Here is a 25,499-nt window from a genome sequence, read left to right as displayed (position 1 = left end):
TGTACAGCGTATTATGCCTTTGCCTTTTGGGAAAATTCTAATGAAACTTAATGAAACACGTTCCATTTCACTAAGTTTCTTACTTTAGAAATAAAGCTGGTACACATTGACTAGTATTGATAAATTGATTTTTAATTATTAAATTTTAATATACCACACACAGCTTTGAAAGTTATTAATCTCTCGTTTAAATTAAAACTTTATTAAATTTAGTTATCAATTAAAACTGACAGGTACCTAATAGAAGAACCGGTACAAAATAATGGGCATTGCGTTACGAAAGGACATCACTATTGCAGCCGCCATTTTTCATTCTTTCGCTTCTGTCATTTCTACGATCCGTGTGCGATTTTAGGTTAGTTTCTCAATATTCTTGGAAATAATTCAGTGGTAAACGGTGATTATTGTTTAGTGTTAACGTGGAAATTCACATTTCAGATATCCAAAATGCAAAACGACGCTGGAGAATTTGTTGACCTGTACTGCCCGAGGAAATGGTGAGTGCACACGTTTTAGGTTATTGTCTCGAGATTAGCATGTTATTTTAATATTCCCAATGCAAAACAATTATCAAAGTATTTGTATGGTGTTAGCAAGCTCATTTAAAGCGGTTTATGTAGTATTTTCTATGAAATACTAGTATCCTTGTTGCACGATCGTGTCACATCTTGCCGCGTGTTTCTATGTAAATCTCTTTGTTTCACGTTTCACCACAATGTTTCACGGTTTAAATTCAACTAAATTATTGCAATTTCTATAAAAAATGCAAATTGTATGGTAATGTTTATCATGCTGCTTCTGTCAAAAGTTGTTTACAAGGTTACTGAACTGTATTTCGGCAGAACAAATTTAGCTGCACCACCAGCCTTGTCATGCAGTCTGTATACAATATGGTTGTCATTCTAGTCCTAATTACATTTATTTACACATCAACATCTACAGTAGAATCCCAATTATCCGGATCAATGAAAACCAGGGGTGTTCCGGATAATCGAAAATCCGGATAATCAATTTCAAAGTAAAATCAAACAATAATCAACTTTTTACAATAGAAAGGGTTTTCAATACATCATTTTAGAGTCTAAAAATCAAAATTTTAGACAATTGGTCATCCATTTCTTTTAATAATGAACTAAGAAGACGTCCGTACCATGTTACGGTGGCGGCACCTTCGGTTTTTATGGGTCCAGACCCGGAATCGGTAATTAGAAACTGTGAAGAATGAGTCCGGATAATCGGATATCCGGATAATCGGATATCCGGATAATCGAAGTCCGGATAATCGAGATTCTACTGTACACTTATAAAATATTTTAAAGAGGAAATATTTCTTTGAACTGAGGCACTGAAAGTACTGGACCGATGTGAAATATTCCTTCACCATTTGAATCCTATATCCTTCCTACTGAAAATCAGTGTTGGGACATCTTACAAGGTGTCCCATCTAAAACTGAGCGGGCGCCCTATTAACATGTATTTGTCTTTTTATTTTTATTTTAACCTGTATTGTATTGTCATAAATTGTGTTAAAAGTATAGAATTAAGAGATTAAGAATAATACAAATAATTAACCTACATAGACTAAATATTTACAAATAAAAAATATGTCCCAAATCGCTGTCCAAACAACGCGACATGGTGCCCAGAAAGCTGACTGCATGGCCAAACTGATTCGTTGGCCAAGAAATGCGGTAGCTCTTCTATCACCTGTACAGTCAATCGGCTGCTTGGCTAATTCCCTGTACAGGCGATGAGCACTCGGTCCCCACGGACCTAGCGTCAAATGGCTCAAACATGTAGGTACTACTTAGACCAACATTAAATAAATAAATAACTATTAAATAGTACTTACAAATTATCGAATATATTTGCTCTTCTTAAGGAGCCTTTACATGTCTCATAATCTTTTTAGGCCCAGAACAGACGGTGAAACGCAACTGAACGAAACTGCAACTGCTAGTTACTTTTGAGTTGCATCTAAGTTTCTGCCATAGCGTCCGTTGAGAGACCACACATGACGCGATTAGTTTGAAACTTTCAGTTTCATTCATCAGTATCGTCACAAAGTTGCAGTTGCGTTTCACCATCTGTTCTGGGCCTAAACCAGTTCTGCTAAGCTCACCGAACCAATAAATTCGCAGCTCGGCCAGCAACCGCCTCATCCACGCGAAGGACCACGCGTCGGTGCAGCTGGTGCTGGCAGACGTGGACCCGGCGTCGGGCCGCGCCCTGGACTCGGCTCGCATCTACGTGGTCTGCGGCGCCATCCGCCGCATGGGCGAGTCCGACGACTGCATCGTGCGCCTCACCAAGCGGGACGGGATATTAGTCAAGTGAGTTATCCCAACTAATATTATAAATGCGAAAGTAACTCTGTCTGTCTGTCTGTCTGTTAGTTACGCTTTCCCGCTTAAACCTCGCAACCGATTTTGATGAAATTTGGCATAGAGATAGTTTGAGTCCCGGGAAAGAACATAGGATAGTTTTTATCCCGGTTTTTGAAACAGGGACGCGCGCGATAAAGTTTTTCTGTGACAGACAAAATTCCATGCGGGCGAAGCCGCGGGCGGAAAGCTAGTTATTATAATAATAAATATCCTTGGACATTTTACACTGCGCTTCTAGTCCCAAACTAAGCAAAGCTTGTACTATGGGTACTAGACAACGGATATCAACATACTTAAACACTTTTTTTTTTTTAATTCATACATATTATTATTATACATAGAAAACACCCAGTCCAATACAAACAAATATGTTCATGCACACAAATGTTTATACTGTGCGAGAATCGAACCCTCAACCTCCGGAATAGTAGTCCATTTCTAACCACTACACCAAACGGCCGACAAATTATCTATGCTTGGTGTTTCTTTACGAGATCGAATCAGGAATGAGGAGATCCGTAAACGAACTGGTCGCTGACATAGCCCGACGGATTAGCATGCTGAAGTGGCAATGGGCAGGGCACTAACGGCCGATGGAGCAGCAAGGTTCTGGAATGGAGGCCGCGTACCGGAAAACGCATAGGACGTCCACCCACAAGGTGAACCGACGACCTGATAAAGGTAGCAGGAAGGCGGTGAATGCAGGCTACTACCAATCGATCAGCGTGGAAGGCATTGGGGGAGGCCTATGTTCAGCAGTGGACGTCCTATGGCTGAAATGATGATGATGATGAGTTTATTTATAGTCGGCCGTTTGGTGTAGTGGTTCAGAACGGACTACTATGCCGAGAGGACCCGGGTTCGATTCCCGGCCGGGCAGAAATTGAAATAATCCGTTAAGCTAGCACCCATAACACAAGCATTAAGTTGCTTACTTTGGGGCTAGCTGGTGCTGTGTGAAATCATCCAAAGATTTATTTATTTACTAGCTTTCCGCCCGCGGCTTCGCCCGTGTGGAATTTTGTCTGTCACAGAAAAACTTAATCGCGCGCGTCCCTGTTTCAAAAACCGGGATAAAAACTATCCTACGTCCTTTCCTGGGACTCAAACTATCTCTATGCCAAATTTCATCATAATCGGTTCAGTGGTTTAGGCATGAAAGAGAGACAGTCCTCGGCCCCTTTATTCTCCGTCTTCCTCACCGCGTCCGACCATCTCGTCAGTGCCCTGCCCCGAGCGCGTCTGCCTTCCATTTGTCCCAAGATAATTTGTTTCTCCAGGCAATGCCTTAGATACTGCTTATTGTGTCCAAAGAAACAGAGGGTACGCTGGGAGGTGTCACTGTATAGTTAGCGTTAGTTTGGACCACCCAATGTAGCCAAAAAGTTTACAATGCAACGTTTGTAGGTACTTAATAATTAATTAATATTGTTTTATAAAGACTGAAAGATGTGAAAGTTAATAATAATTGATCATTAATTATAATAGTTTTTTTTACCCGATTACAACAGAAGAACAGTTGTTTTTTTAATCTCTACTAATATTATAAATGCGAAAGTAACTGTCTGTCTGTGTCGCTTTGACACCTAAACCACTAAACCGATCTTCATGAAATTTGGCATAGAGATATTTTGAGTCCCAGGTAAGGACATAGGATAGTTTTTATCCCGGTTTTTTATACAGGGACGCGAGCGATAACGATTCTCTGTGAAATCTAGTTTAAACTATATGACAACTTCTCATCTTCAACTTAAAAAGTATAGTCATTGATATCATTGAGTTGGGCATGCTTAAAATGTTATTAACCTTATGTATTTTGTTTCAGGAATTACTAATGGATTGTAAGGAGCACTATTTTTAAGGAAAAATAAAAAAAAATCACAAAACTTATGCAGTATTTAATTTATTATGGCCTTATTATTAATATCACAAGATAAATGCACAAGTTACATATTATTTTAGTATTTGTTTACATTTCAATTAATTTTTAAGTTGTTAATAACATTTTTTTTGGAAATGTAAATTAGATAAAAAGTCAAGTTCTGTAAATGTCGCTATAGATACATGTTCAAAACCTTGACAACACTTGTTTCTGATTGGGGCTCGATTGAATCTGTGGAGAGAAGAAAAGATACACATTTATCAGTATTCATACTAGACAAGCTCCTTAAAAATTAATAAATAAACTACAAATCAGTGATATAATTTTTAAGACAGATATAACTTCCGAGTTCTATTCCCAGGTGGGTCACACGAATTAAAATCCGTGGAACTCACTAGCTTCAGTCAAATGATGCATGTCTTAGCTAGTATTAGTATTCGAATCTCGAACCCAAACTAGAGAATAATTCAAAAAAGTGAGTGATCAAATTATTTTTGACTTTGTTGTCGTCCCAACTCCCAGAATACCAGTAGGTACCAATAGGAGTCCTCATATGTCTATGTGGACACAAATTAACAGACAAAAAAATAACTGGATCTATGTATTTGCAGACTAGATATTGGTTGCACGTGGATACAAAGAACAAAGTTAGAGACCCCGCAAATTAAAACTTCCAACCACCAATTTGTAGGAGGAATTGGCCCATCATACCAAATCGGTATTGTATGCACTTCCATACATGTTGTTCATACTGATTAAAGCGCGACCCAACTATTGGCCGACTAAGTAATGCCCGTTTTCACCATCAATCCCTAATTTTCAAAATGACCCCTAAGAAAACAAAACTATCCTGTTATGTGTTAACTTAAAAATTAGGGATTGATGGTGAAAACGGGCATAAGTCTACTGCGGAGTTTCTTAGGTCTTAGATTCATCAAAGTAGCTCACCATTTCCCGCGTCCCCCGCAGCCCGGCTTGCCCCCGGGCGGCGGGCGGCAGATGGTCTTCTTGTTGCACGCGCTCGCGGCCGCCACCAGCCACACCAGCCACCACCACACCGCCCACGCCGACCACGCCCGAGACACCGGCTCCTACGGAAAACGTTACAGCATTTACACACGGGTGACACATTATGGAGCTTCTGGGCATAGCAGCAGATACTGGCTCCTACGGAAAACGTTACAGCAATTACATAGACGTGAAACATTATGGCGCTTCTGGGCATAGGAGCAAACACCGGCTCCTACGCAAAACGTTATAGCAATTACACGGGCGTTAAATTTTAAGCTGCTTCTGGGTGTAGGAGTAATGTTACTCTTGAGCACCTTTTAGGCGATTATCACACTGCACCGCGGTCCGCGTGGCTACATATAAAGAATCCCGCGCGCAGACGGGTTGTCAGTGTGTTGTGCCGCGCGTGTTTTCTATACAAACTGACGTACCTACTTGCATACAATGATTAAATCTGTCGTCCCGCGGAGCGCGGTGCAGTGTGATAATCGCCTTACTCTTGTTATATTGGTATAGTACGATAGTATTCGGGCAAGATAACTTATGTAAAACATTTTAGATAATCCATAATAAATAATACTTAGATAATTCGACAACAGCCGACAGGAGAAGGTGTCGTCGGACTGACCGATCGTGATCCGAGGAACGCAGGTTCGAATCCCGCTGCCGCTGGACTACTTACTTTGCCAACCCATAACATAAGCATTTTAGCTGAATTTAATTTATTGATATTATTAAAAAAAGTACCATAATAGCTAGTCGGGGCAGGCTGGTCGCTCCTACCAGTACTTGGGCTTGCAGCCGCCCGGGCAGCGCGGCGGACGGCACGACGACTTCTTCTTGCACGCGAGGGCGCCGACCACCTGCAACGACCGATACTCAATATTCTATCGCTTATTGCTTTACCATATTAGCGCATTTACTAGGTGTTGCAAACGCTCTAACGTTGACTGCTCTTCAAGGTCCAATTTATCTCATTGAAGAAGTTAAGCTGTGTTGATTTTGCATTGCTGCTAAGTACTTAGGTGGGTGTATGGATTACAAAATTAGAACCACAACAGAAATGTATGATGAAACGTAGTAAGGTAGTTACCTAAACACCACCTACTTAGCTATTAAGTAAGTATGAAATTACCAATCGTACCTAATAGGAATAATCTCACAATGATCTTATAAACTCTACATAGTAGATAAGTAGGTAGGCAACCGATATACTTACTTACCTAATACTTATTTTATTTGGTTATGTGGAAGTTCGTACGTTTTGATTTAGTCGAGGACCTTATACATAATTAAACGTTAAAAATCCACATGAATGCCTAGCTATTAAGACAGAAAAGTAGAGGTAAAGTAAGTTTAGCAGAAATCCAAAGTGTTTCAACTTGCGATAGAACAGTGTTGCTAATTTCCATCTGCGAGTACTAAACTGAAACAAGCTAGAAGCAGTTTTACTTTCTCACAGTCACTAGATCAGCTGGTCTTGGTCGCTGAAAGGCAATCACTCGGAGGCACCTGTCACCGACTGACCTGTATCAGTAGACAAAGCAGCAACCAGAGTCCGGTCTGTGAATACTTCATATTTGCTGAGTACTTAGAGATCTCCCATGGGCACCTCACTACATGTTGTTGTTATTAGTTTTGTATTTAGCAGGTAATTTTGCTGGTGACATGGCCGAAAATTTCAATTGTTCTGTTTCTGACTTGCTGTCAAAGCTGATACTTTTTTTTGTGAGGTGCCAGTTCTGAGAGGAGCTGTCATTCTTCTGTGAAGTTTGGTTGTGCTGTTCGTAAAGAGGTTTGCACATTGCAGCTTCTGTAATAACGCCGTTGAGATGCCGTTGAGTTTTGTTTATATTCGCTGCTTCTCCTGAGGCCGGCATAGAGGCGGGCTACTACCTAGCTTGCTTAACAATAAGCCACCTTTCCCTACTATTCCTCATCTTGTTGAGCTGTAAGTATGTGCCAAACCCAGAAATATACAGCCCTCTCTATTTTTAATGATATCTTAACCAGGACTCGAACCAGAGGTAATCAGATTCACCGTTATTTATTAAGGAATACTAGCTTTCCGCCCGCGGCTTCGCCCGCGTGGAATTTTGTCTGTCACAGAAAAACTTTATCGCGCGCGTCCCTGTTTCAAAAACCGGGATAAAAACTATCCTATGTTCTTTCCCGGGACTCAAACTATCCCTATGCCAAATTTCATCAAAATCGGTTGCGAGGTTTAAGCGGGAAAGCGTAACAGACAGACAGACAGACAGAGTTACTTTCGCATTTATAATATTAGTTGGGATTAGGGCCATATTAGAAGACAATACTGTTTTAATCCACAACGAGGAAGCTCTTGGCCTGTATCTCATCTGATGGGAAGTGATGATCAGGCCGAAGGTGGAAGCGAGCTGAGAGGATAATTATAGTTTTAATCTCTGAACCTCATTTCCTTCATCCAATGCGATTCAATGATGCTTATGCCTGTTGATGTTTTACCTAACGGTTTTGACTTCTTCTTCACCATCATAAGTTAGCTAAAGCCCGGTCCGTGAGCACGTAGAATTTTGTCCAATGACCCCAAGCTACACATCCTTATCGCTCGCGCGTGATTATATTGCTGTCGCGACTGTGCGACGGGCGCCCGCAGTGAGGGTGCGAGCGCAACAGCAACATAATTATGCGCGAGCGATAAGGATGGGTAGTTTGGGGTCATTGGACAAAATTCTACGTGCTCGCAGACCAGACCTCAGACAGATACCTCTAACTAAAAGTGGCAGATAAGCATATAAAAACACAGACTCAAGAGTAAATCTTTATTAAAAGCACGTCTAAAAAAACTATCAACAAGGGCACGCGTCCATCGGGCAGCAGAATATCTGCGCGGCGAGGTAGTGCCGCAACGAGCGCCAGTAGCCGCGACACGCGCCGCACAGCGACCGCCGCGGGCCCGCCCCCGCCCCGCGTCCGTCCGCGTCTGAACTACGTGCGCGCCGGTGCGTCGTCGCGTGCAGCGCTTGCAGCCGCTTCGCTTGCGCATACAGCTGCAGCAAGATGAATAGCCTTTATAGCCTTGGACATTTTACACTGCGCTTCTAGTCCCAAACTAAGCAAAGCTTGTACCACAGAATAAGTAATAGTACAGGTACAGAAGGATTACTCCGCAAGACGATTTAAATAAATGCGAGTCTTGCTACGACGCGATACAGTGGAATTCAGCTCGCACAGCACTACGTACCTACAATTTTATTCACCTACAAGTTTTGTCTCTTTCTATCGCGTGCCTCTGAACTCTTCTTACGCTGTTAGGGTTGCTGTCTAGTGAAAAAATAATTAATCTACTTATTTGTAATGAGGTACGTATGTAGGTAAGTATGCATTCATTATGGAAAACCTTGGGAGAGGCCTTTGTCCAGCAGTGGACGTCATTTGGCTGAAACAACAACAACAACAACAACATAGAATTATAATCATCATACTACAACGCACGCCAGCGTCCTGACGAGCGCGCGCGTGACACTCGACTGATATAATACCCGCCGGCGGGGCGCTTCGCTGTAGGTAATTATCGGATGTACCGCGCGGAGTGAGCCAGGCCTGCTTGTACTATGGGTACTAGACGACGGATATAAACATACTTAAATACTTTTTTTTTTGTAAATACATACATATTATCTATATCTATATATATAAAAGAAAGTCGTGTTAGTTACTCCACTTATAACTCAAGAACGGCTGAACCGATTTTGCTGAAAATTGTCAGGGAGGTAGTTTAGAGCCAGGAGAAGGACATAGGATACTTTTTATCCCGTTCGAAATTAAAAAAAGTCTGCTTATTTATTGCCATTAAGGCGGAACAAAGTTCGCCGGGTCAGCTAGTACATATATAAAAGAAAGTCGTGTTAGTTACTCCACTTATAACTCAAGAACAGCTGAACCGATTTAGCTGAAAATTGTCAGGGAGGTAGTTTAGAGCCAGGAGAAGGACATAGGATTTTTTATCCCGTTCGAAATTAAAAAAAAAAGTCTGCTTATTTATTGCCATTAAGGCGGAACAAAGTTCGCCGGGTCAGCTAGTTATACATAGAAAACACCCAGTCCAATACAAACAAATATGTTCATTGTTCATGCACACAAATGTTTGTACTGTGCGGGAATCGAACCCGCAACCTCCGGAATAGTAGTCCGTTTCGAACCACTACACCAAACGGCCGAAAAGGCGTATCAATGAGGGTTTTCGCGTATGAAAAATCCGCCAGATGGCCAGTGGCGGGGCAAGACCTAAATTTGATGTGGGCAAGACAGATTTCGCGAGGCCTTGTTCTGTGGCGACCTGAAGACGGATTTTATGAAATAATAAAAAAAACGGGTCAATGGTCTATTCATTGACAGTTTCTGATTTCTTGATTCAGTGTTTATTTTTAAAGGAATTTTGCGCCAAAGAATAATGTTTGTCACTTAAAACCGTGTTGTTGCTTAATTTTGTGTTTGATTATGGCTGAATTTGTTTGGAAAAAAAATTTTTTTTATTGTTTAGCTATCAATAATTTATATTTAATAGTCAATGTTTCAAAATTTTTGATGCGGGAGGCCCCTTGTTCCGCGAGGCCGTAGGCGGTGGCCCACGTCGCCTACGCCTTACGCCGCCACTGCTGAGATGGCAATACGTAGACGCGAGCTCCAAATGCTGCATGATTGGTTATTTTTGACATGATATTGACAGATATGTCAAAATCCACCAATCACGCAGCAGTTAGACCCCACATCCACGTCCCGCCATCTAGCGGATCTTTCATACGCGAAAACCCTCATTCTTGACTAGGTACTATTAAAAAACATGCATTTTATAACCTCACAAAAGGTCGTAACTGAATTCTTTTTCAGGAAGCCAGTATTGACAGGTAAAAAGGACCCGAAATGCATTTTTCCACACTTCAAATTATCTTTAAACGTCGCTTCTGTAAAATTGACAAAAATCAGTTACGCCTTTTCGTGATTCGATGCAAGAAATTATTGACAAATTCTACGTTCGTTCGTTTCAGCCGAATGACGTCCACTGCTGGACAAAGGCCTCCCCCAAGGATTTCCACAAAGACCGCTCTGTGCTGCCCGCATTCAGGTTCTTCCCGCGACCTTCACCAGATCGTCGGTCCACCTAGTAGGACGCGTAGGAGGTCTGGGAGTGGAACAAATGCTAGAATATTAAAGAACGTGCAGCGGTTGCTGCAGCAAGATGAGCTCGTGAAGCAACAATGGTTGGCAAATGCTACGCTCGTTTATTTCAGCCGAATGACGTCCGCTGCTGGACGAAGGCCTCGCTCAAAATCGCTCCTGCGCCGCCCGCATCCAGGCACCATCACGAGATCGTGGGAGGCCTGGGAGTAGTGGGACAAATGCTAGAATATTAAAAAAGGTACGGGACTATTCCCACCTCTCGTTCGACCGCTGTCCGTTAACATTCCCACCAGCTCGCGATAACTCTTACAATGCGAACAGCAACAGCTAGGGACTGGAATTCGCTACCTGCTGCTGTTTTCCCGAATACTATAATCCCGGCCTTTTCAAGGTGAGAGAGAATAGGCACTTGCATGGCAGATATCAAGGTATCATCCTAGACTGCATTTCACTAACATCAGATGCGATTGCGGTCAAATTATACCTGCCTTGTGTTGCAAAAAAAGATACACATTTCAGTAACCAAATGCATCCCAGTTCCTTGCACGGATATGTTATTCTTCTTCTTTCCGTGCCTCTTCCCATTATTTGGGGTGGGCCCTCCTCGTTCTCATACGCCAGATCGCTCGATCCTGGGTTGTCTCTTCGTTCAGCTGGGCCTGTTTCAAATCCTTTGACATAGTGGACCTCCATGTAGCAAGCGGTCGTCCTCTGCCTCTCTTGCTGTCTGGTAGTGCGAGAGCACGGATAACTATTTATTATTCATCATCAACAGCCCTTTACAGTCCACTGCTGGACTATGAGCATCCTCCACTATAGTGGAGGGTTTTGCCATAATCTCCACGCTTGGCAGGCGGGTTGGAGAGCGCAGTTTAAAAGATTGATGTTTTTCAGAGAGCGCTGCTGCCCATTCTCTGTTTGATGTGTAGTCCCTAAGTCGCCTCTTACGACACCCGCGGGAAGAGTAGGGGTTGGTGACAAATGTATTCTACTCTGCCGTCACCACACGGCTTAAGTATTTATTATTATTTTGTATTATTATTACGAACTTACATGTACAGGATTGTCTAAATCAAAGCCACAGTGAGGATCGCAGACGCTGGAGCTGGAGTCCTCATTGCTGGACTCGCATTTCACGACACTGCAAACATTTCACGGATTGAACTCTGTTTGTGGACAACTCAACGTAAGAGAACCTTATCAGAATGTTTTTGAGGAAACTTTAAAAATTATCGCCATTTAGGTAGGTTTCCTATGATGTTACCAAGGAACCAGCATCACATAAAAGTTAACACCAGGTGCGATTGCGGTCAAATACTAGGTACCTGCCTTGTCTTACATAAAAAAACTAGAGAAGTTTAACTCAAATATTATTAGGTAATCGTATGAATCTTATATTAATTCTTAGTTTTAAGTAGCTACTGATGGCTCCAAGTTTGGCATCCGCTAAGAAAGGATTTTACGAAACTCCACCCCTAAGGGTGTAAAACGGGATCCACGCGTACGAAGTCGCGGGCAGCCGCTAAAGCCTGGTCCGTGAGCACGTCCAATGACCCCAAGCTACCCATCCTATCGCTCGCGCGTAATTATATTGCTGTCGCGACTGTGCGACGGGCGCCCGCAGTGAGTGTGCGAGCGCGACAGCAACATAATTACGCGCGAGCCATAAGGATGGGTAGCTGGGGTCATTGGACAAAATTCTACGTGCTCACGGACCAGGCTTTAGTTCAAAGTATAAAATGTTTACCTTTCTGTGACGATGTTGGGAGACTCCCTCGTCCTCCTGGGCAGAGCGTCGTGCGGTGCGATGTCGAGCGTCGGCGCGTTGGTGACTGCTCGAAGCGTCGCCAGCCGAGAGCAGCGCCGCGAGCGCTCGCCGAGCGTGGCCGAGCGCTCGCCGAGCGTGGCCGAGCGTTCGCCGAGCGCGCCCGAGCGCACTGACTCGCTGCCCACGGCGCGCTCCACGAGCCGCGACGCGCTCGATTCGGGCTTCCACTTTGCCTCCATGTGTTTTGTTGGGATCTACAATGATAATGTATAGTCTGGTCCGTGAGCACGTAGAATTTTGTCCAATGACCCCTAGCTACCCATCCTTATCGCTCGCGCGTAATTATGTTGCTATCGCGCTCGCACACTCACTGCGGGCGCCCGTCGCACAGTCGCGACAGCAATATAATTACGCGCGAGCGATAAGGATGGGTAGCTAGGGGTCATTGGACAAAATTCTACGTGCTGCTCACGGACCGGGCTTTAGATATTTTTCATTTAATCACATTCATTTTGATTTGTCTACTTAACGTAGCAAAGTCTACTGCTAGAAGAGTGCTGCCAAAAACGCCACATAGCTCGATCCTACTTTTCATTCGGCTATTGCCAGCCATCTTCTCTAGGTCGTCGTTCCATCTACCAGGGGGACTTCCTATGCTTTTTTGCTGAGATATGGAAGAAATTAGAGTTGCCTTTCATTCATCCTACAACAATTTCGGCTGTTGTCACTGTAACATTTTTCCTGACCTGATGACTCCTAGTAATTATAAAGAGCAACTTGAAACTATATACTTGCTACGTTTTCTGAGTAGATTCAGCGTCAAATACTTCGTGCCACTCAAAGTAGACAAAAAGTTCGCAACATGTCTTTGTTACGATTGAAATAAGGTCTTTTTGGTCACTGGGTGTGACCACAGAATAATAATAAGTACTACGTACAGAAGTTTTACTTCGCGAAGGTATTTAAAAAAATGTATGCTCAATGTCATTAACAATATGGTGTAATTTAGCTTGTCTCAAGAGTCAAGCACCATTTTGTTGACAAACGTCAGTGATCGGCATTGCGCCGAAGCTATAGGGCTGACTTCGGTAAAATCATGTGACGTGAGGTGCCAAACTGCGGAAAATGGCGGAGGAAATACATGATTTAGCATGAATTATCATGAATAATGTTAACTACTTATTTACCTCTCAGTGTCTTGAGGCAACTTAAAAATGTACATTCTGTGTTTTTATTATTATTTAGGCAGTTAAATACTGCACAGTATTTAGTACACCATTTTCTTTATTTTCTTTCATCATACACAAGAATACGCGTGCGTGAGTCAATGTTCGCTCGTATGTGAGGCCTTGTTGAATAGTATCCTGTAGGTGGGCCATCGTGCGAGTTTTGTTTTCGATGTAAACTCGCGGAGATGAACAGGCCTGGTGTGACGAACTATTTGACACTAAGGCTGGGTTGCACCATCTTGCTTTATCTTTAAAAATCTGTCAAACTCCATACAAAAAGCACGGTTAAAGTTAGGTGGTGCAACTCAGCCTAATTGTACCAAAGACAACGTGTAACCTGAGTGAGGGGCACCACAGTCTTGACCCTCGGCTCCGGCTCCGTGGCGACCAGCTTGTCGGACACGGACACGGAGCCGGACGTGGTGTCCGGGCGCGCCGGACGCAGCGGGCGCGGCGCGGGGCTGCGCGCGCGCGCGTTGAACAGTCGGTTCAACTCGTCCAGTTTCGTCATGATTATCTTGTAGGTCTTGCATTCGTCTGTCTGAATATGAGGTAATGGTTTAATAAAGAAATGGTAGGTACGCACCTACGCGCTACGGGTTGTCCCAAAATTCAACAGAGCTCATATTTTCAACGTGCCAACGAGTGCTAACGAACTGTCAAATAGTAGCAAAAACGGTTTCGTTTGACGTGACAGCGACGGCATCACGCATTTCTTTTTATCACACAGTGTTGCTGCTAGTGAGATCTCGCTCGCTCAGCTCTATTCCGCTATTTATGCTAAGTACCCGCTTCTATATGAAAGAGAAACGAGAAAAAGAAATGAGATCCTTAACCGAAATAAAGTCGTTGACATAGCCCGACGGATTAGCAAGCTGAAGTGGCTATGGGCATGGCACATAGTACGCAGAACTGACGGCCGATGGACGAAATCATTGGGGGTAGACATGACAAGACATGTTTGGCTTTTTACGGTCTTGTCCGGCCTGTCCGGCTTTTCATTTGGCTGCCGCGCCAGGTGAAAGTCGAGCCACAGAATAATACGAAGCGCACGCATCAGGTTGTTGGACGACCGGTGATATAGTATTCACACGTGAGCTATGACACTAATTGTGTTTTGGGACCTGGCCTGGCAACCCTAATTAGGGGAAGCCTATGAAACTCATAAAAACTCATAAAACTTGTTTATTTTAAAAGCATCTTTATACGTCCCACTGTATTAACCCTACCAAGCTGCTTCTTGACAATAAAATAAATGGGCCAGTGCTGAGAAGAAGCAGCGCAAGAAACTCAGTCACAGTGGACGTCCTATGGTTGAAATGATGATGATGATGATGATAAGTACTAAGTACCCGATGTTTGTCTTTCCTGCGTGGGTCGCGCGTGCTGCGGCTGCTGGTGGAAGCCGAGGAGGGCGCGCGCGCCGCCAGCCGCTCGCACAGCTGCGCCACGCGCGCGATGGCGTGCTGCTGGTCGCGCAGTGCGCGCGAGCACGCCGTGCGGAAGGCGCGCAGCGACGCCGCCGACGCCGACGCCGCCGCGGGCGCGCGCGATCGGCTTCGGCTTGCGCTCTCACCACTCGCACGCCTGCATGAGTATCATTTAAAGCAGCGATTCCCAAACTTATTTTGTCTACTGCCCACTTTGAGAATAAATTCTTTTTAGCGCCCCCATTTGTAGTCGAGTGTCGAGTGCTTAGTCGGTGTCTAAGAGTCCTCCTAGTAAATGACGTCTCCCAAGACTCTACACAACTCTCTTACCGCCCCCCTTTAAGCCTGCAGCGCCCACAAGGGGGCGTTATCGCCCACTTTGGGAAAGACTGATTTAAAGGTATAAGTCTGCGAGCACAAAACTGACGGCCGAGTGCGATGGGAGCTGAAGCATTTCATAGAAACCGTGGTGGCTCGCAGTTTGCGGTCTGCAGTCTGTAGTCTATCTTGAACACCATTCACGCAATGAGGGCTATCGTTTTTATACTTAACAGTTGGCACCCCTGGCGATTGACAGGACCTTACTCTACAGTGGCGCCATCTTGATGAGGGCAAATGCGATAGTCCTCCTACCACTTTAGCACTCACCAGATAGTGCCACAGTCTTCGCTACTAGCAAGTGACAGGACCTTACTCTACAGTGGCGCAAACTGGTGAACGCTAAAACGATAGCCCTCATTCCCACAGTTTTATCTTCTGCAAAACTCAATCGGCACTCACCACTGTCTGTCGGTAGGTAAATAAGGTACTAGGTAAGGTAGGAGCAATTCTCTGAGAAAACCTCTATAAAAAACAACTGGAGGAGGGAATTGGGGGATCCCTCAAAGCCAGAGAGGCTCGCTCGTGAGCGAGCCTCTAACCTGAGGCGGAGCTGCGGACGAATGTCGCCGCTCCGCTTCTTTGGGCTCCGCTATACACTGAAACGATCTTATACACTGCGGGAAATTGTCAGAGACGAAACGCGAGCACGCACACCAAAGTATGGGCGACACACGGCGAATATAACTGAAGTGCATGTTTACCTGCGCGGCCTGCGGCGCCGGCGCGCGTAGCTCCCGTCGGAGAGCCCCGAGTCGCGCGACAGCTGGCCGCTGGAGCCGGGCTTGCGCGCGCCGCCGCCGTCCACCACCAGACCACTCCTGACGCACAAAGAAGGAATTCATTAGGCCTTATTTCCGCCTTAGCCTCCAAGGCCTAGCCAGAGGGGCCCTCAGTGGCGAAACCTTAACATGAGTTGTATAGAATCTGCTGCTGGCTGCCGCAGACCATCGATTTTTCGTCCGCTGATATTTTAGTCGGGGAGTCAGTATTCAAAGTGCGCACATTACACCGATTTGCGGTCGTTTCTTTATACAAATTAGAATCGGGCCCAACTATCGGCCAACTATACTAAGTATTTAAGTCGGTGGCTTGCGCTGCTTCTTCTCAGCACTGGCCCATTTATTGTCCCGAAGCAGTGGTAGGGTTAATATTGGGACGTGTAAAAGTGCTTTTTAAAAGCCTATTTGCAAAAATAAATGAGTTTTACGAGTTTGATTTTAATGGGTACAGTATACCTTCCCTGCCCATTGCCACTTCAGTTTGCTAATCCGACGGGCTATGTCAGCAACTTTGGTTCGTTTACGGATCTCTTCATTTCTGATTCGATCTCGCAAAGAAACACCAAGCATAGCCCTCTCCATAGCACGCTGTGCAACGCTGGACGCAGGCCGCTACCAATAGATCAACATGGAAAGCATTGGGGGAGGCCTATGTTCAGCAGTGGACGTCCTATGGCTGAAATGATGATGATGATGATGATGACAGTATACCTGGGTACCTGCCGCAGCGGCGCGTGGTGCGTCTGCGGGGCATGCGGGGCGTGCGAGGGGCGCGCGCTGCGCATGAAGCGGTCCAGGTCGATGATGTCGCCCGCCGCGCGCGCGCCGCCGGCCCACGAGTCGGACGACGACATCACCTGCGGTATAAATAATAAAATAAATAAATATCTTTGGACAATCTCACACAGCGCCATCTAGCCCCAAAGTAAGCAATTAATATGCTTGTGTTATGGGTGCTAGCTTAACGGATATACTACTTATATACTTTTTTTTTTTAAATACATACATATTATACATAATAACACCCAGACCCGCCACAGAAATTAAAATTCATCATTTCAATTTCTGCCCGGCCGGGAATCGAACCCGGGACCTCTCGGCATAGTAGTCCGTTCTGAACCACTACAACAAACGGACGACATTTTGTCCAATGACCCCAAACTACCCATCCTTATCACTCGCGCGTAATTATGTTGGTGTCGCGCTCGCACACTCATTGCGGGTAGCTTGGGGTCATTGGACAAAATTCTACGTGCTCGCAGACCGGCGAGTTTAGTGTTTAGTGTCGGCGCAAATGGGCCACCGACCACAGCCACCGATGGCCAGCGACGGCGACTTAACACACTTTTTAGGGTTCCGTAGTCCTGACAAGGAACCCTTATAGTTTCGACATGTCTGTCTGTCTGTGTGAGGTTTTGCTTGGAAACTATTGGCACTAGAGAGCTGTAATTTTGTGGAGGTATGTCGGTCATTCTCCGGATCTGGATTATTTTGTTGATTACCCCGACCTTTTTTATTTTTGAATTTAGAGTAAGTTTAGGTAAAACATTTCAAAATAGACATTATTACGAGCATATTTTTTATATTGGCCCATCTGTAGCAAGCAGGAATAAAAAGTTATGCGACATCAAAATTTTCATGGTCGGGGTAATCAAAGTTGGGAGTCAGAGTAATCAAAAATAAAACAAAATATCTTATTTTCTAAGGTTTTTTTTTTAAGTTATGGTAAAATAAATGTTATTATAACTAGCCATTTGTTATTTTGATGTATAAACGACAATATTGTAAAGTTTCAACAAAATCTGTTAAGTAGTTGTTGCGTAAAAGAGTAAAAAACATACATGGTAATTTTGCTTATCAAACGTTATTTAGTTAATCATTCATTAGTAAAATTACAGTATTATTGATTACTCGGTGACAAAAGTCGGGGTAATCAAGGTCGGGGTAGTCAAAAAATTAAGGTTTATCCTGAGCCCTGCCCAATCTGTAAGTTGAATCCCATATGTTTTAATACACAAAAATGCGGTTACATGGACCATTATTCCTGTACATTCTCAAGAACTTTCCATGTAAAGAAACCTAAAAAAACAGGATAGAGTAAATCAATCGTGCACTGAACCAAGGTCGGGGTAATCATATTCTTATCTCGATAACTCCGAAATCCTGCGACGAGTTGCATTACCGATCACCTCGGCACGCAGGCCACCACTAAAGGTTCACGGGGGAGGATAGAGATCGTTTCTTAATTGCGTAGCTAGGGACGTAGGCGCACATTAGTGACGTGTCGGGGTAATCACGGTTAACGCCCGGACACAACTTCAAATAGTTATTTTACAAAACCTTTTAGTCATATAGTTATATCGTATTTAATTTATCAGTGTTTATTTAATCAGTAATCGATTACATAAGCATTGAAAGCGGTAATAATAACGGATTAATTTATACGAGCAAATTTGTTCTGAAATCGGGAGCGCGGACACGTCGTGGTAATCAATTTTTGACGACTTACGATTTTTTTAAAATTACTTAATTAACTATTATTAACTATCTCTGTGGTTTAACAACAAGAACCAAAGTTATACTATTAGATAAAAATATTTGTTACTAAAATATTATGATATTCGGGTACTTTTTGGCCCCGGACACGTAATTTTCTTGGCCGGTGGAATGACCCATGTATATTAATCACACCGACAAAAAGGTAAAATAAAATTTTGAAAAACAAATTTTTTTTTATGGTAGGTAGCTCCCCTACCCCGAAAGATTGTGAAATAAATTTCTTAATGAGAGTTTCTTCAGTAGGTGCACAAACGAAAACGGTTAATTCTATACTTTTTATTGGACAACGATGAGCTCTTGACCTACATCTTACCTCATGCAAAGTGAGACTGAAGGTGGAAGCGAGCTTCACCTGGAATCCTCAAGAGAAATTGGTAATCTTTACCTATATACCTTTCATTTGAGCACTTGACTAAGAAACACCTTACAAGAATATGAGAGTTCTGATTAACTAAATTGATTGCAGGTTCCGAAACAGTTATTCCCCGATACTGCGAAACCTTCGCCGATTGGGTTTCATTGACGATCAGCAGTAGAACCTCTAGTCTTGCCCTGTGAGTCCATTAGATACAAAATTGGAGTGAGGCTGCCTGCGTTTGCCGTAGGACTTGTTTTCCTTGGTTGACGTCACAAAACTGGGAACACTTCACAGAGTAATAAAATAAGAATACTAACTGGCTGTAGCCCCGAGGAAAGCAGACCAGGCGTGCGGGTGCCGCGTGGGCCATCGCTCCGCGTCAGCTTCGGACCTGACAGCAGCTGTCATCCGCCAGACTGCTGACGGATCTGACACTTGAGCCTATGGCCTCGAAGAAGGAGGTTGTGGGGTGCTGAGTATGGATAGCTGAATTAGATTTACAAAACTCTTGAAACCGCGCTGTATCCACTCATCCAAAACAATGTACTTATCATATTAAGTGTTTTAAAGTTTATTTACTTACCTATGTATTTTAAATATTACATTGTATCCTTCCTGAGTCGTTGCACAGGTGTTTTATTTCCGAAAATACGCAGTAATCATTGATGGCGATATCATTCAATAATCAACTTTATACCGATTGTAAAAAGGACAATAGTTTGTAATAACTGGTCGATTTTGTCGAAATTTGAATACATAACCTAAACAATGATTAAGTTTGTACAGTTGTATAAATTTTGTAAATATTATCGTATATTTTGTGAAGGACGTTCTATTAACGTCAAATTGTACCATTTTTAGGCACCTCCAACTGTTTTCTAATGGTATAAAAGCAGTGTTTCGGCTGAGGCCGGCATTCTGAGCTCCTCAGTCGACCCGCAACAAACAACATGAACTTCTCACTGGTAAGTTTTTCTTGGTTTTATTCTATACTTCCCAATGTTGTTTGTACCTACTTATACTTAGGGCAGCATCATTTCAACCACAGGTCCACCGCTGGACGTAGGCCTCAATGATTTCCATGTTGACTACTTAGTCGGTAGCAGCCTACATTCAGCGCCCTCCTTTATGAGGTTCTCCGGGACAAACTTGACCTTCACTGGGTGGGTTTTTTATAGGCGGTCAAGCTGTAGATCCTGGCTAAAGGTACACATCAGTTGCAGCGGTGGGAAAAAGAAGTGGGAATAGTCCCATAAAGGTCGTCGGCCTTGGACGAATAAACCACGTCCAAGTCGTCGGACCACGAGGCCTCCACACCAGGGCCCCGATTGCGCTAATTTGTAATGTCTTCAATTCGTTCGCATTTCATCTCTAGTCTACACTCCAGTCACGTTCCGATTTCATTCCAGCTGATGTGCAATTTGGTAGCGCGGTAAAGTTCACGCGTAAACAAAGACGAAACAACGGATTTATGCACTTTTCATTAAAAGTCCGAATAATTATCTTATTTTTAAACTAAAACATAGAATATATTCGTGAAGCCTTTGACTTGCGTGTGAGAAAAAGTAGCTTTCTGTCAGAGCCCCGATTACGGTACGCGCTAACAGCTGACGTACGCTGTTGAACGACCAATCGTATCGCAGAATCGAGAAGCGTGTCTGGATTGGAAACGTTAAAAGTTACCGTAATCGGGGCTCAGAGCCCCGATTACGGTAACTTTTAACGTCTACAATCCAGACGCGTTTCTGATTCTGCAATACGATTGGTCAAAACAGCTGACGTACGCTGTTGAACGACCAATCGTATGGCAGAATCGAGAAGCGTGTCTGGATTGTTGACGTTAAAAGTTACCGTAATCGGGGCTCTGGTTTTATTCAAAAGCGCAGTTGCAATCCGATTACGTTACAACTTCGTTTGAACTAGCTGTCAAAACGACTGCGCGATACGGATTTGTCAAAACAGCTGATGTTCGTTCGTATTCCAGTCGCGTAGCAGTTGTTGAAAATATTTAGCGCAATCGGGGCACTGAACCGCTGCCCCATCGGGCGCCAGTTCTGCTATGTGCTAATGTGCCCCGCGCACAGGTGTGTGACCTTTGTGTGTGACGTTCGCTAACTACTAGCAACTACTTAGTGGTGACTGAGTTTGTTCCGGCGCGCCGTTTCTTCTCAACGCTTGCCATATTATGTTTGTCTCGAAGCGCTGCANTTGTAGCCAACAGTCTAGCATAATTTATTTAATTTTATTTATTTATTTAAGACGTACGTATTACTTATTTATACTTTACAAGTTCAATGTGGTAAATCGATAATGCAGGCAGAGTCCTTGAGAAATAAACTTTTATCTAAGTAGGTACATAGCATAATAATACATAAAGGCTTCTGCCCACGATTTTACCCGCGTGGAGGTCTGTCATAGAACGGTTTGTCACTCTTCTCGACAAAAATCTATCTGGTAATAAAACTTAAGAAAAATTATATAAAAGCTTTTATCTTTTATTTTCTCACTTTAAGATTAAGTTTAATAGCAATAAAATGTACCTACCTGCTGTCATTTTTGTGGGTCTATCTCTCCATACCAAAATTAACCAAAACGGATTAGTACTTACTTGTGATGTCATCCAGCCAGGTATAGGGAACAGTGTGTATAATAAATATTAAGAATATGGACTACTAGCGGCCGCCCGCGACTTCGTACGCGTGGATCCCGTTTTACCCCCTTCATCTATCTTACGCGGTTTAGATTTTTTCATACAAATGTTTTTTCCCGCTAACTCCCGTTCCCGTTGGAATTTCGCAATATCCTGTTGTAACTAAGCTTTAAGTTTACTAAGGGACCTACATACCAAATTTCAAGCGTCTAACTTAAGCGGTTTAGATTTTTCATACAAAAGGATTTTCCCGCTAATGCCCGTTCCCGTGGGAATTCCTAAGTATCCTATAACCTGCCCAGGAGTATGAAGAATAATTGTACCAAGTTTCATTAAAATCCGTCGAGTAGTTTTTGTTTCTATAAGGAACATACAGACAGACAGACAGACAGACAGACAGACAAAAATTTTACTGATTGCATTTTTGGCATCAGTATCGATCACTAATCACCCCCTGATAGTTATTTTGAAAATATATTTCATGTACAGAATTGACCTCTCTACAGATTTATTATAAGTATAGATTTGATTTGCTAAAAAACGGTAATAAACACTATTCGGAATTGCAAATCAATGAAAGTAGGTAATTGTTATTTACAAAACAGCATGTAGAGAAAGCGTGATATCAAAAAATTTTATGCATTTGATCGGGTTTTAATATTTATTTTGGACTAGTCTTAGACCGCGGCATTATCTACCTTCATTCCTACGAATTACAAAATAATAATTTATTCGTTCGTTCGTTCAATAGTCTTCAAACAGTTACGAGTCTATGATCTTTTATGCTTAACAACGCAGGTAGGTATTTGACCGCAATCGCACCTGGTGCTAATTGAGATGCAGTCTAGGATGGTACATAATCTGCCCTGTGTAAGTGCCTATTGACTCTCGCCTTGAAAATGCCCGGATTATAGTCTTCGGGAAAGACAGCAGCAGGCAGCGAATTCCAGTCCCTAGCTGTTCGCATTATAAAAGAGTCATCGAAACGTTTAATGTGAGCTGGTGGAATGTAAAGTCAGTTCAATCATTCTGTCTCCATTGCAAGACCACGACCCTCTGTAATTACCAGGGAAAAATGAAGGATTTGACCTAAGTACACTCCTCACGCTGGCCAGACGGGTTGGGGAGATTTTTAAGATAAAAAAATAATCTATAAGATCACCATTTATAAAATCTACTACGATATTTAAGAGAATAAAATAAATCAACGTGCGATAGTAAATAAAATTACTAACAATAGATATTTTGTTTTTCAATTTCACTATTGAATACTGAAAGTTACTCATTCATGAAAATAGATTTAAACGTTTATGACAATACAAAATTATTTCATCTTTATTATTGAGCAAAAAATAAAAACTTGGCAAATGCGCGTCGGTCAATAACAGTTAATTATTTTACTTTTACTTTAAATGAAACAAAACCAAAAAAATATAAAAAACACCTTTTTATACAATAAAATTACGGGGAACCCGCTTTATTTTTAATTTCATTTCATTTTATTACGAGTTACGAGTATTATGGAAATCCTTGGGGTAGGCCTTTGTCCAGCAGTGGACGTTATTTGGCTGAAATGAACTGAACTTAATGAAATTTAATAACAGTCCTACAATCATCATCATCATTATTTCAGCCTTAAGACACACACTGCTAAACATAGGCCTCTAGCTCCCAATGATTTCCAAATTAGCCGGTTTGTAGCGCATTTAGCGATTTCCTACTACCTGTATGAGGTCTTCAGTGTAAGCTGTCAACCCATAAGGTGGATTATTTGACGTCTTACGGTGCTCTTGACCGATACGTAGCCTCAACTCCGGAACCTTACTGCCCCATCCCAGTTGTGCGTGCTACGTGCCCTGCGTGCTATGTGCTATAATGTGACGGATTAGCTAGTTTCCAAGCAAAACCTCGGACAGACAGACAGCCAGACATATCGAAACTATAAGGGTTCCTTGTCAGGACTACGGAAACCTAAAAACAGACAGCAGAGTACTTAATCCCTAGTCCTAAAAGTTTGCGTAATATTTTAGTGTATATTTTCACTTATCATCCTTAGGGGAGGAGGCCTTTGTCCAGCAGTGAACGTCATTCGGCTGAAACGAACGCACTGACCATTAATTTTCCATCCATATCAAAGCCAATGCTCATACAAAAACCTAATCACCACTTATAGTCCAATGAGCGACTTTCACACACATGAATGATGTCATACACCCCAAAGAAAAACTCTTCATTTCAATATCAAGAAAACCAAGAGAAAAACGCGATCGATTAAATACACGCAAAATAAGTGCCATATTAATCGACATTGTGATCACGACAAATTTTGTATCGACGTCTCATCAAACACTGAGGAGTTATGTGGTGGCAATAGGGGTTATTTTTGAACAAAATGCACAGTCCAAGATCTCTTACATCATGCTTATAATGTTGTATAGGTACTAACTAGAGAGTTGATACTCTTTGGTTCTGAAGGTCCTACAAACGTTACATTATTATCTGTTTTTGAGCTCGAATCACATACAAAGGATTCAGTAAATATTCTGATAAATCAATCAGACACAAACGTGTTACATCCTAGTGGTCTTTACTCTATCAGGATGAAAAACGTTTGTGACAGTTTCTGAACCAAGAATTACAGCTTGAGCGTGCTCATCTTTTACATAAGGATGATTTAGGCCCTAAATCACCCTAAATTTTAGGGTGATGATGACTGTGGGTCATTAGTCGTACAAAATTATTACTTTGGAAACTGCTGAGACTTTGGCACTTGTTCTTCGTTCTAACTAAGTTGTAGGTTTCAATCAACATAGAGAATTTTCAAAAAAACTGCACTTGCTTCATCACATTTTGGGATTGAACCCGGTACGTATGACATGTGAGACAGGTAGTCTAGATCTAGAGGCAGTTATGGCACGGTCATGCTCATGTAAATTCTGCACTTAATTTTCTGTTTTGTAATTGCACATGCTCAATGTTACTATATCAAACCCCCGTTTCATCCCAAAGATACAATTATCAAGTTGTCACTTACATTGGCTTCGAAGAGAAGCAATTGACCCTGGATTGATTAAGACTGTAACACGAGCGTGTAGGGTCAAGGAATTGTAGTAAGTAAGCTAGTACCTATCATCAGTCGCCCTCCAGAGATCAATGAGATGATTTCGAGTATTGGAGAGATGCAGTAGGTTTATATTTTCTATTTTTTATCCTCAACGAGGAAGCTCTTGGCCTGTATCTCACCTGATGTTGGGTGATGATCAGACCGAAGGTGGAAGCGAGCTTCACCCGGAATCCTCAACCACGGAGGAACTGGCTATCTTACCTCTAACTGTCGCAACACAACAATGCTGTTAACATTGTTGTTATGGCGACAGACTTAGGTAAGATGGTGGTAGCTAGCCAGGCGGACTTAGAACAAGCCCTACCACCAACCAAACCGAACAGAAAAATCTGCCCCCACTGGGAATCGAACCCGGGACCTCTGCATCTGAAGCAGGTGGTCTTACCACAGAGGCGGCGGTCATAATGAACAAAATTCCAAATCACCCGTATTCATACCGAGGATCTGACATTTCTATCTTACAAGCATATCATACCCGATCCACTCTTGCGCGTACGTTATACGCATTATATTCGCTAAGTAAATTATTTTTCTCGATACCGCTATGATAACGTTCTAACAGCAGTATGATACGGTGCCGTTGTTTGAATGTGGGACGATCACGCTACATGATCGCGTTTACAAGTTAGATGAGGCGAAAAAAACGCCTCTTGTTGGCTAGACGGGACCGTATTTATACCCCAGATTGTGTTTTGTAATAAGTTCAAAATTGAAACCGCTTGCATGCTTCTGAGAATAAAGGATTTAATGCTTTTGAAGTGGAACCTAATTGATCTGG

The 25,499-nt window shown here is 42.8% G+C and overlaps 2 protein-coding genes across 2 annotated transcripts; one reads left to right on the top strand and one right to left on the bottom strand.

The window, feature by feature from the left end:
- Positions 1–257: 257 nt before the first annotated feature.
- RpS21 (ribosomal protein S21) lies at positions 258–4,277 on the top strand. The gene is made up of 4 exons (XM_028323234.1): positions 258–355; positions 439–497; positions 2,142–2,333; positions 4,213–4,277. Exons 2-4 carry the CDS (start codon positions 448–450, stop codon positions 4,220–4,222), a joined length of 252 nt encoding a protein of 83 aa, XP_028179035.1. The 5' UTR covers positions 258–355; positions 439–447; the 3' UTR covers positions 4,223–4,277.
- A 3,805-nt stretch (positions 4,278–8,082) lies between these two features.
- On the bottom strand, positions 8,083–19,337 carry LOC114366372 (uncharacterized). The gene is made up of 8 exons (XM_028323233.1): positions 19,265–19,337; positions 16,742–16,887; positions 15,953–16,069; positions 14,793–15,027; positions 13,778–13,981; positions 12,191–12,465; positions 11,497–11,584; positions 8,083–8,312 (listed from the first exon to the last, which is right to left on the bottom strand). The coding sequence occupies exons 2-8, from the start codon at positions 16,882–16,884 to the stop codon at positions 8,112–8,114; spliced, it is 1,263 nt and encodes a 420-aa protein (XP_028179034.1). The 5' UTR covers positions 16,885–16,887; positions 19,265–19,337; the 3' UTR covers positions 8,083–8,111.
- Between the last annotated feature and the right edge of the window lie 6,162 nt (positions 19,338–25,499).

This window comes from Ostrinia furnacalis, unplaced genomic scaffold (genome assembly GCF_004193835.3).
Source record: "Ostrinia furnacalis isolate ACB-3 unplaced genomic scaffold, ASM419383v2 OfSCF0629, whole genome shotgun sequence".
Classification (NCBI taxonomy): Eukaryota; Metazoa; Arthropoda; class Insecta; order Lepidoptera; family Crambidae; genus Ostrinia; species Ostrinia furnacalis.
Note: the sequence above shows the minus strand (reverse complement) of the source record. Positions and strands in the feature narration are given on the sequence as shown.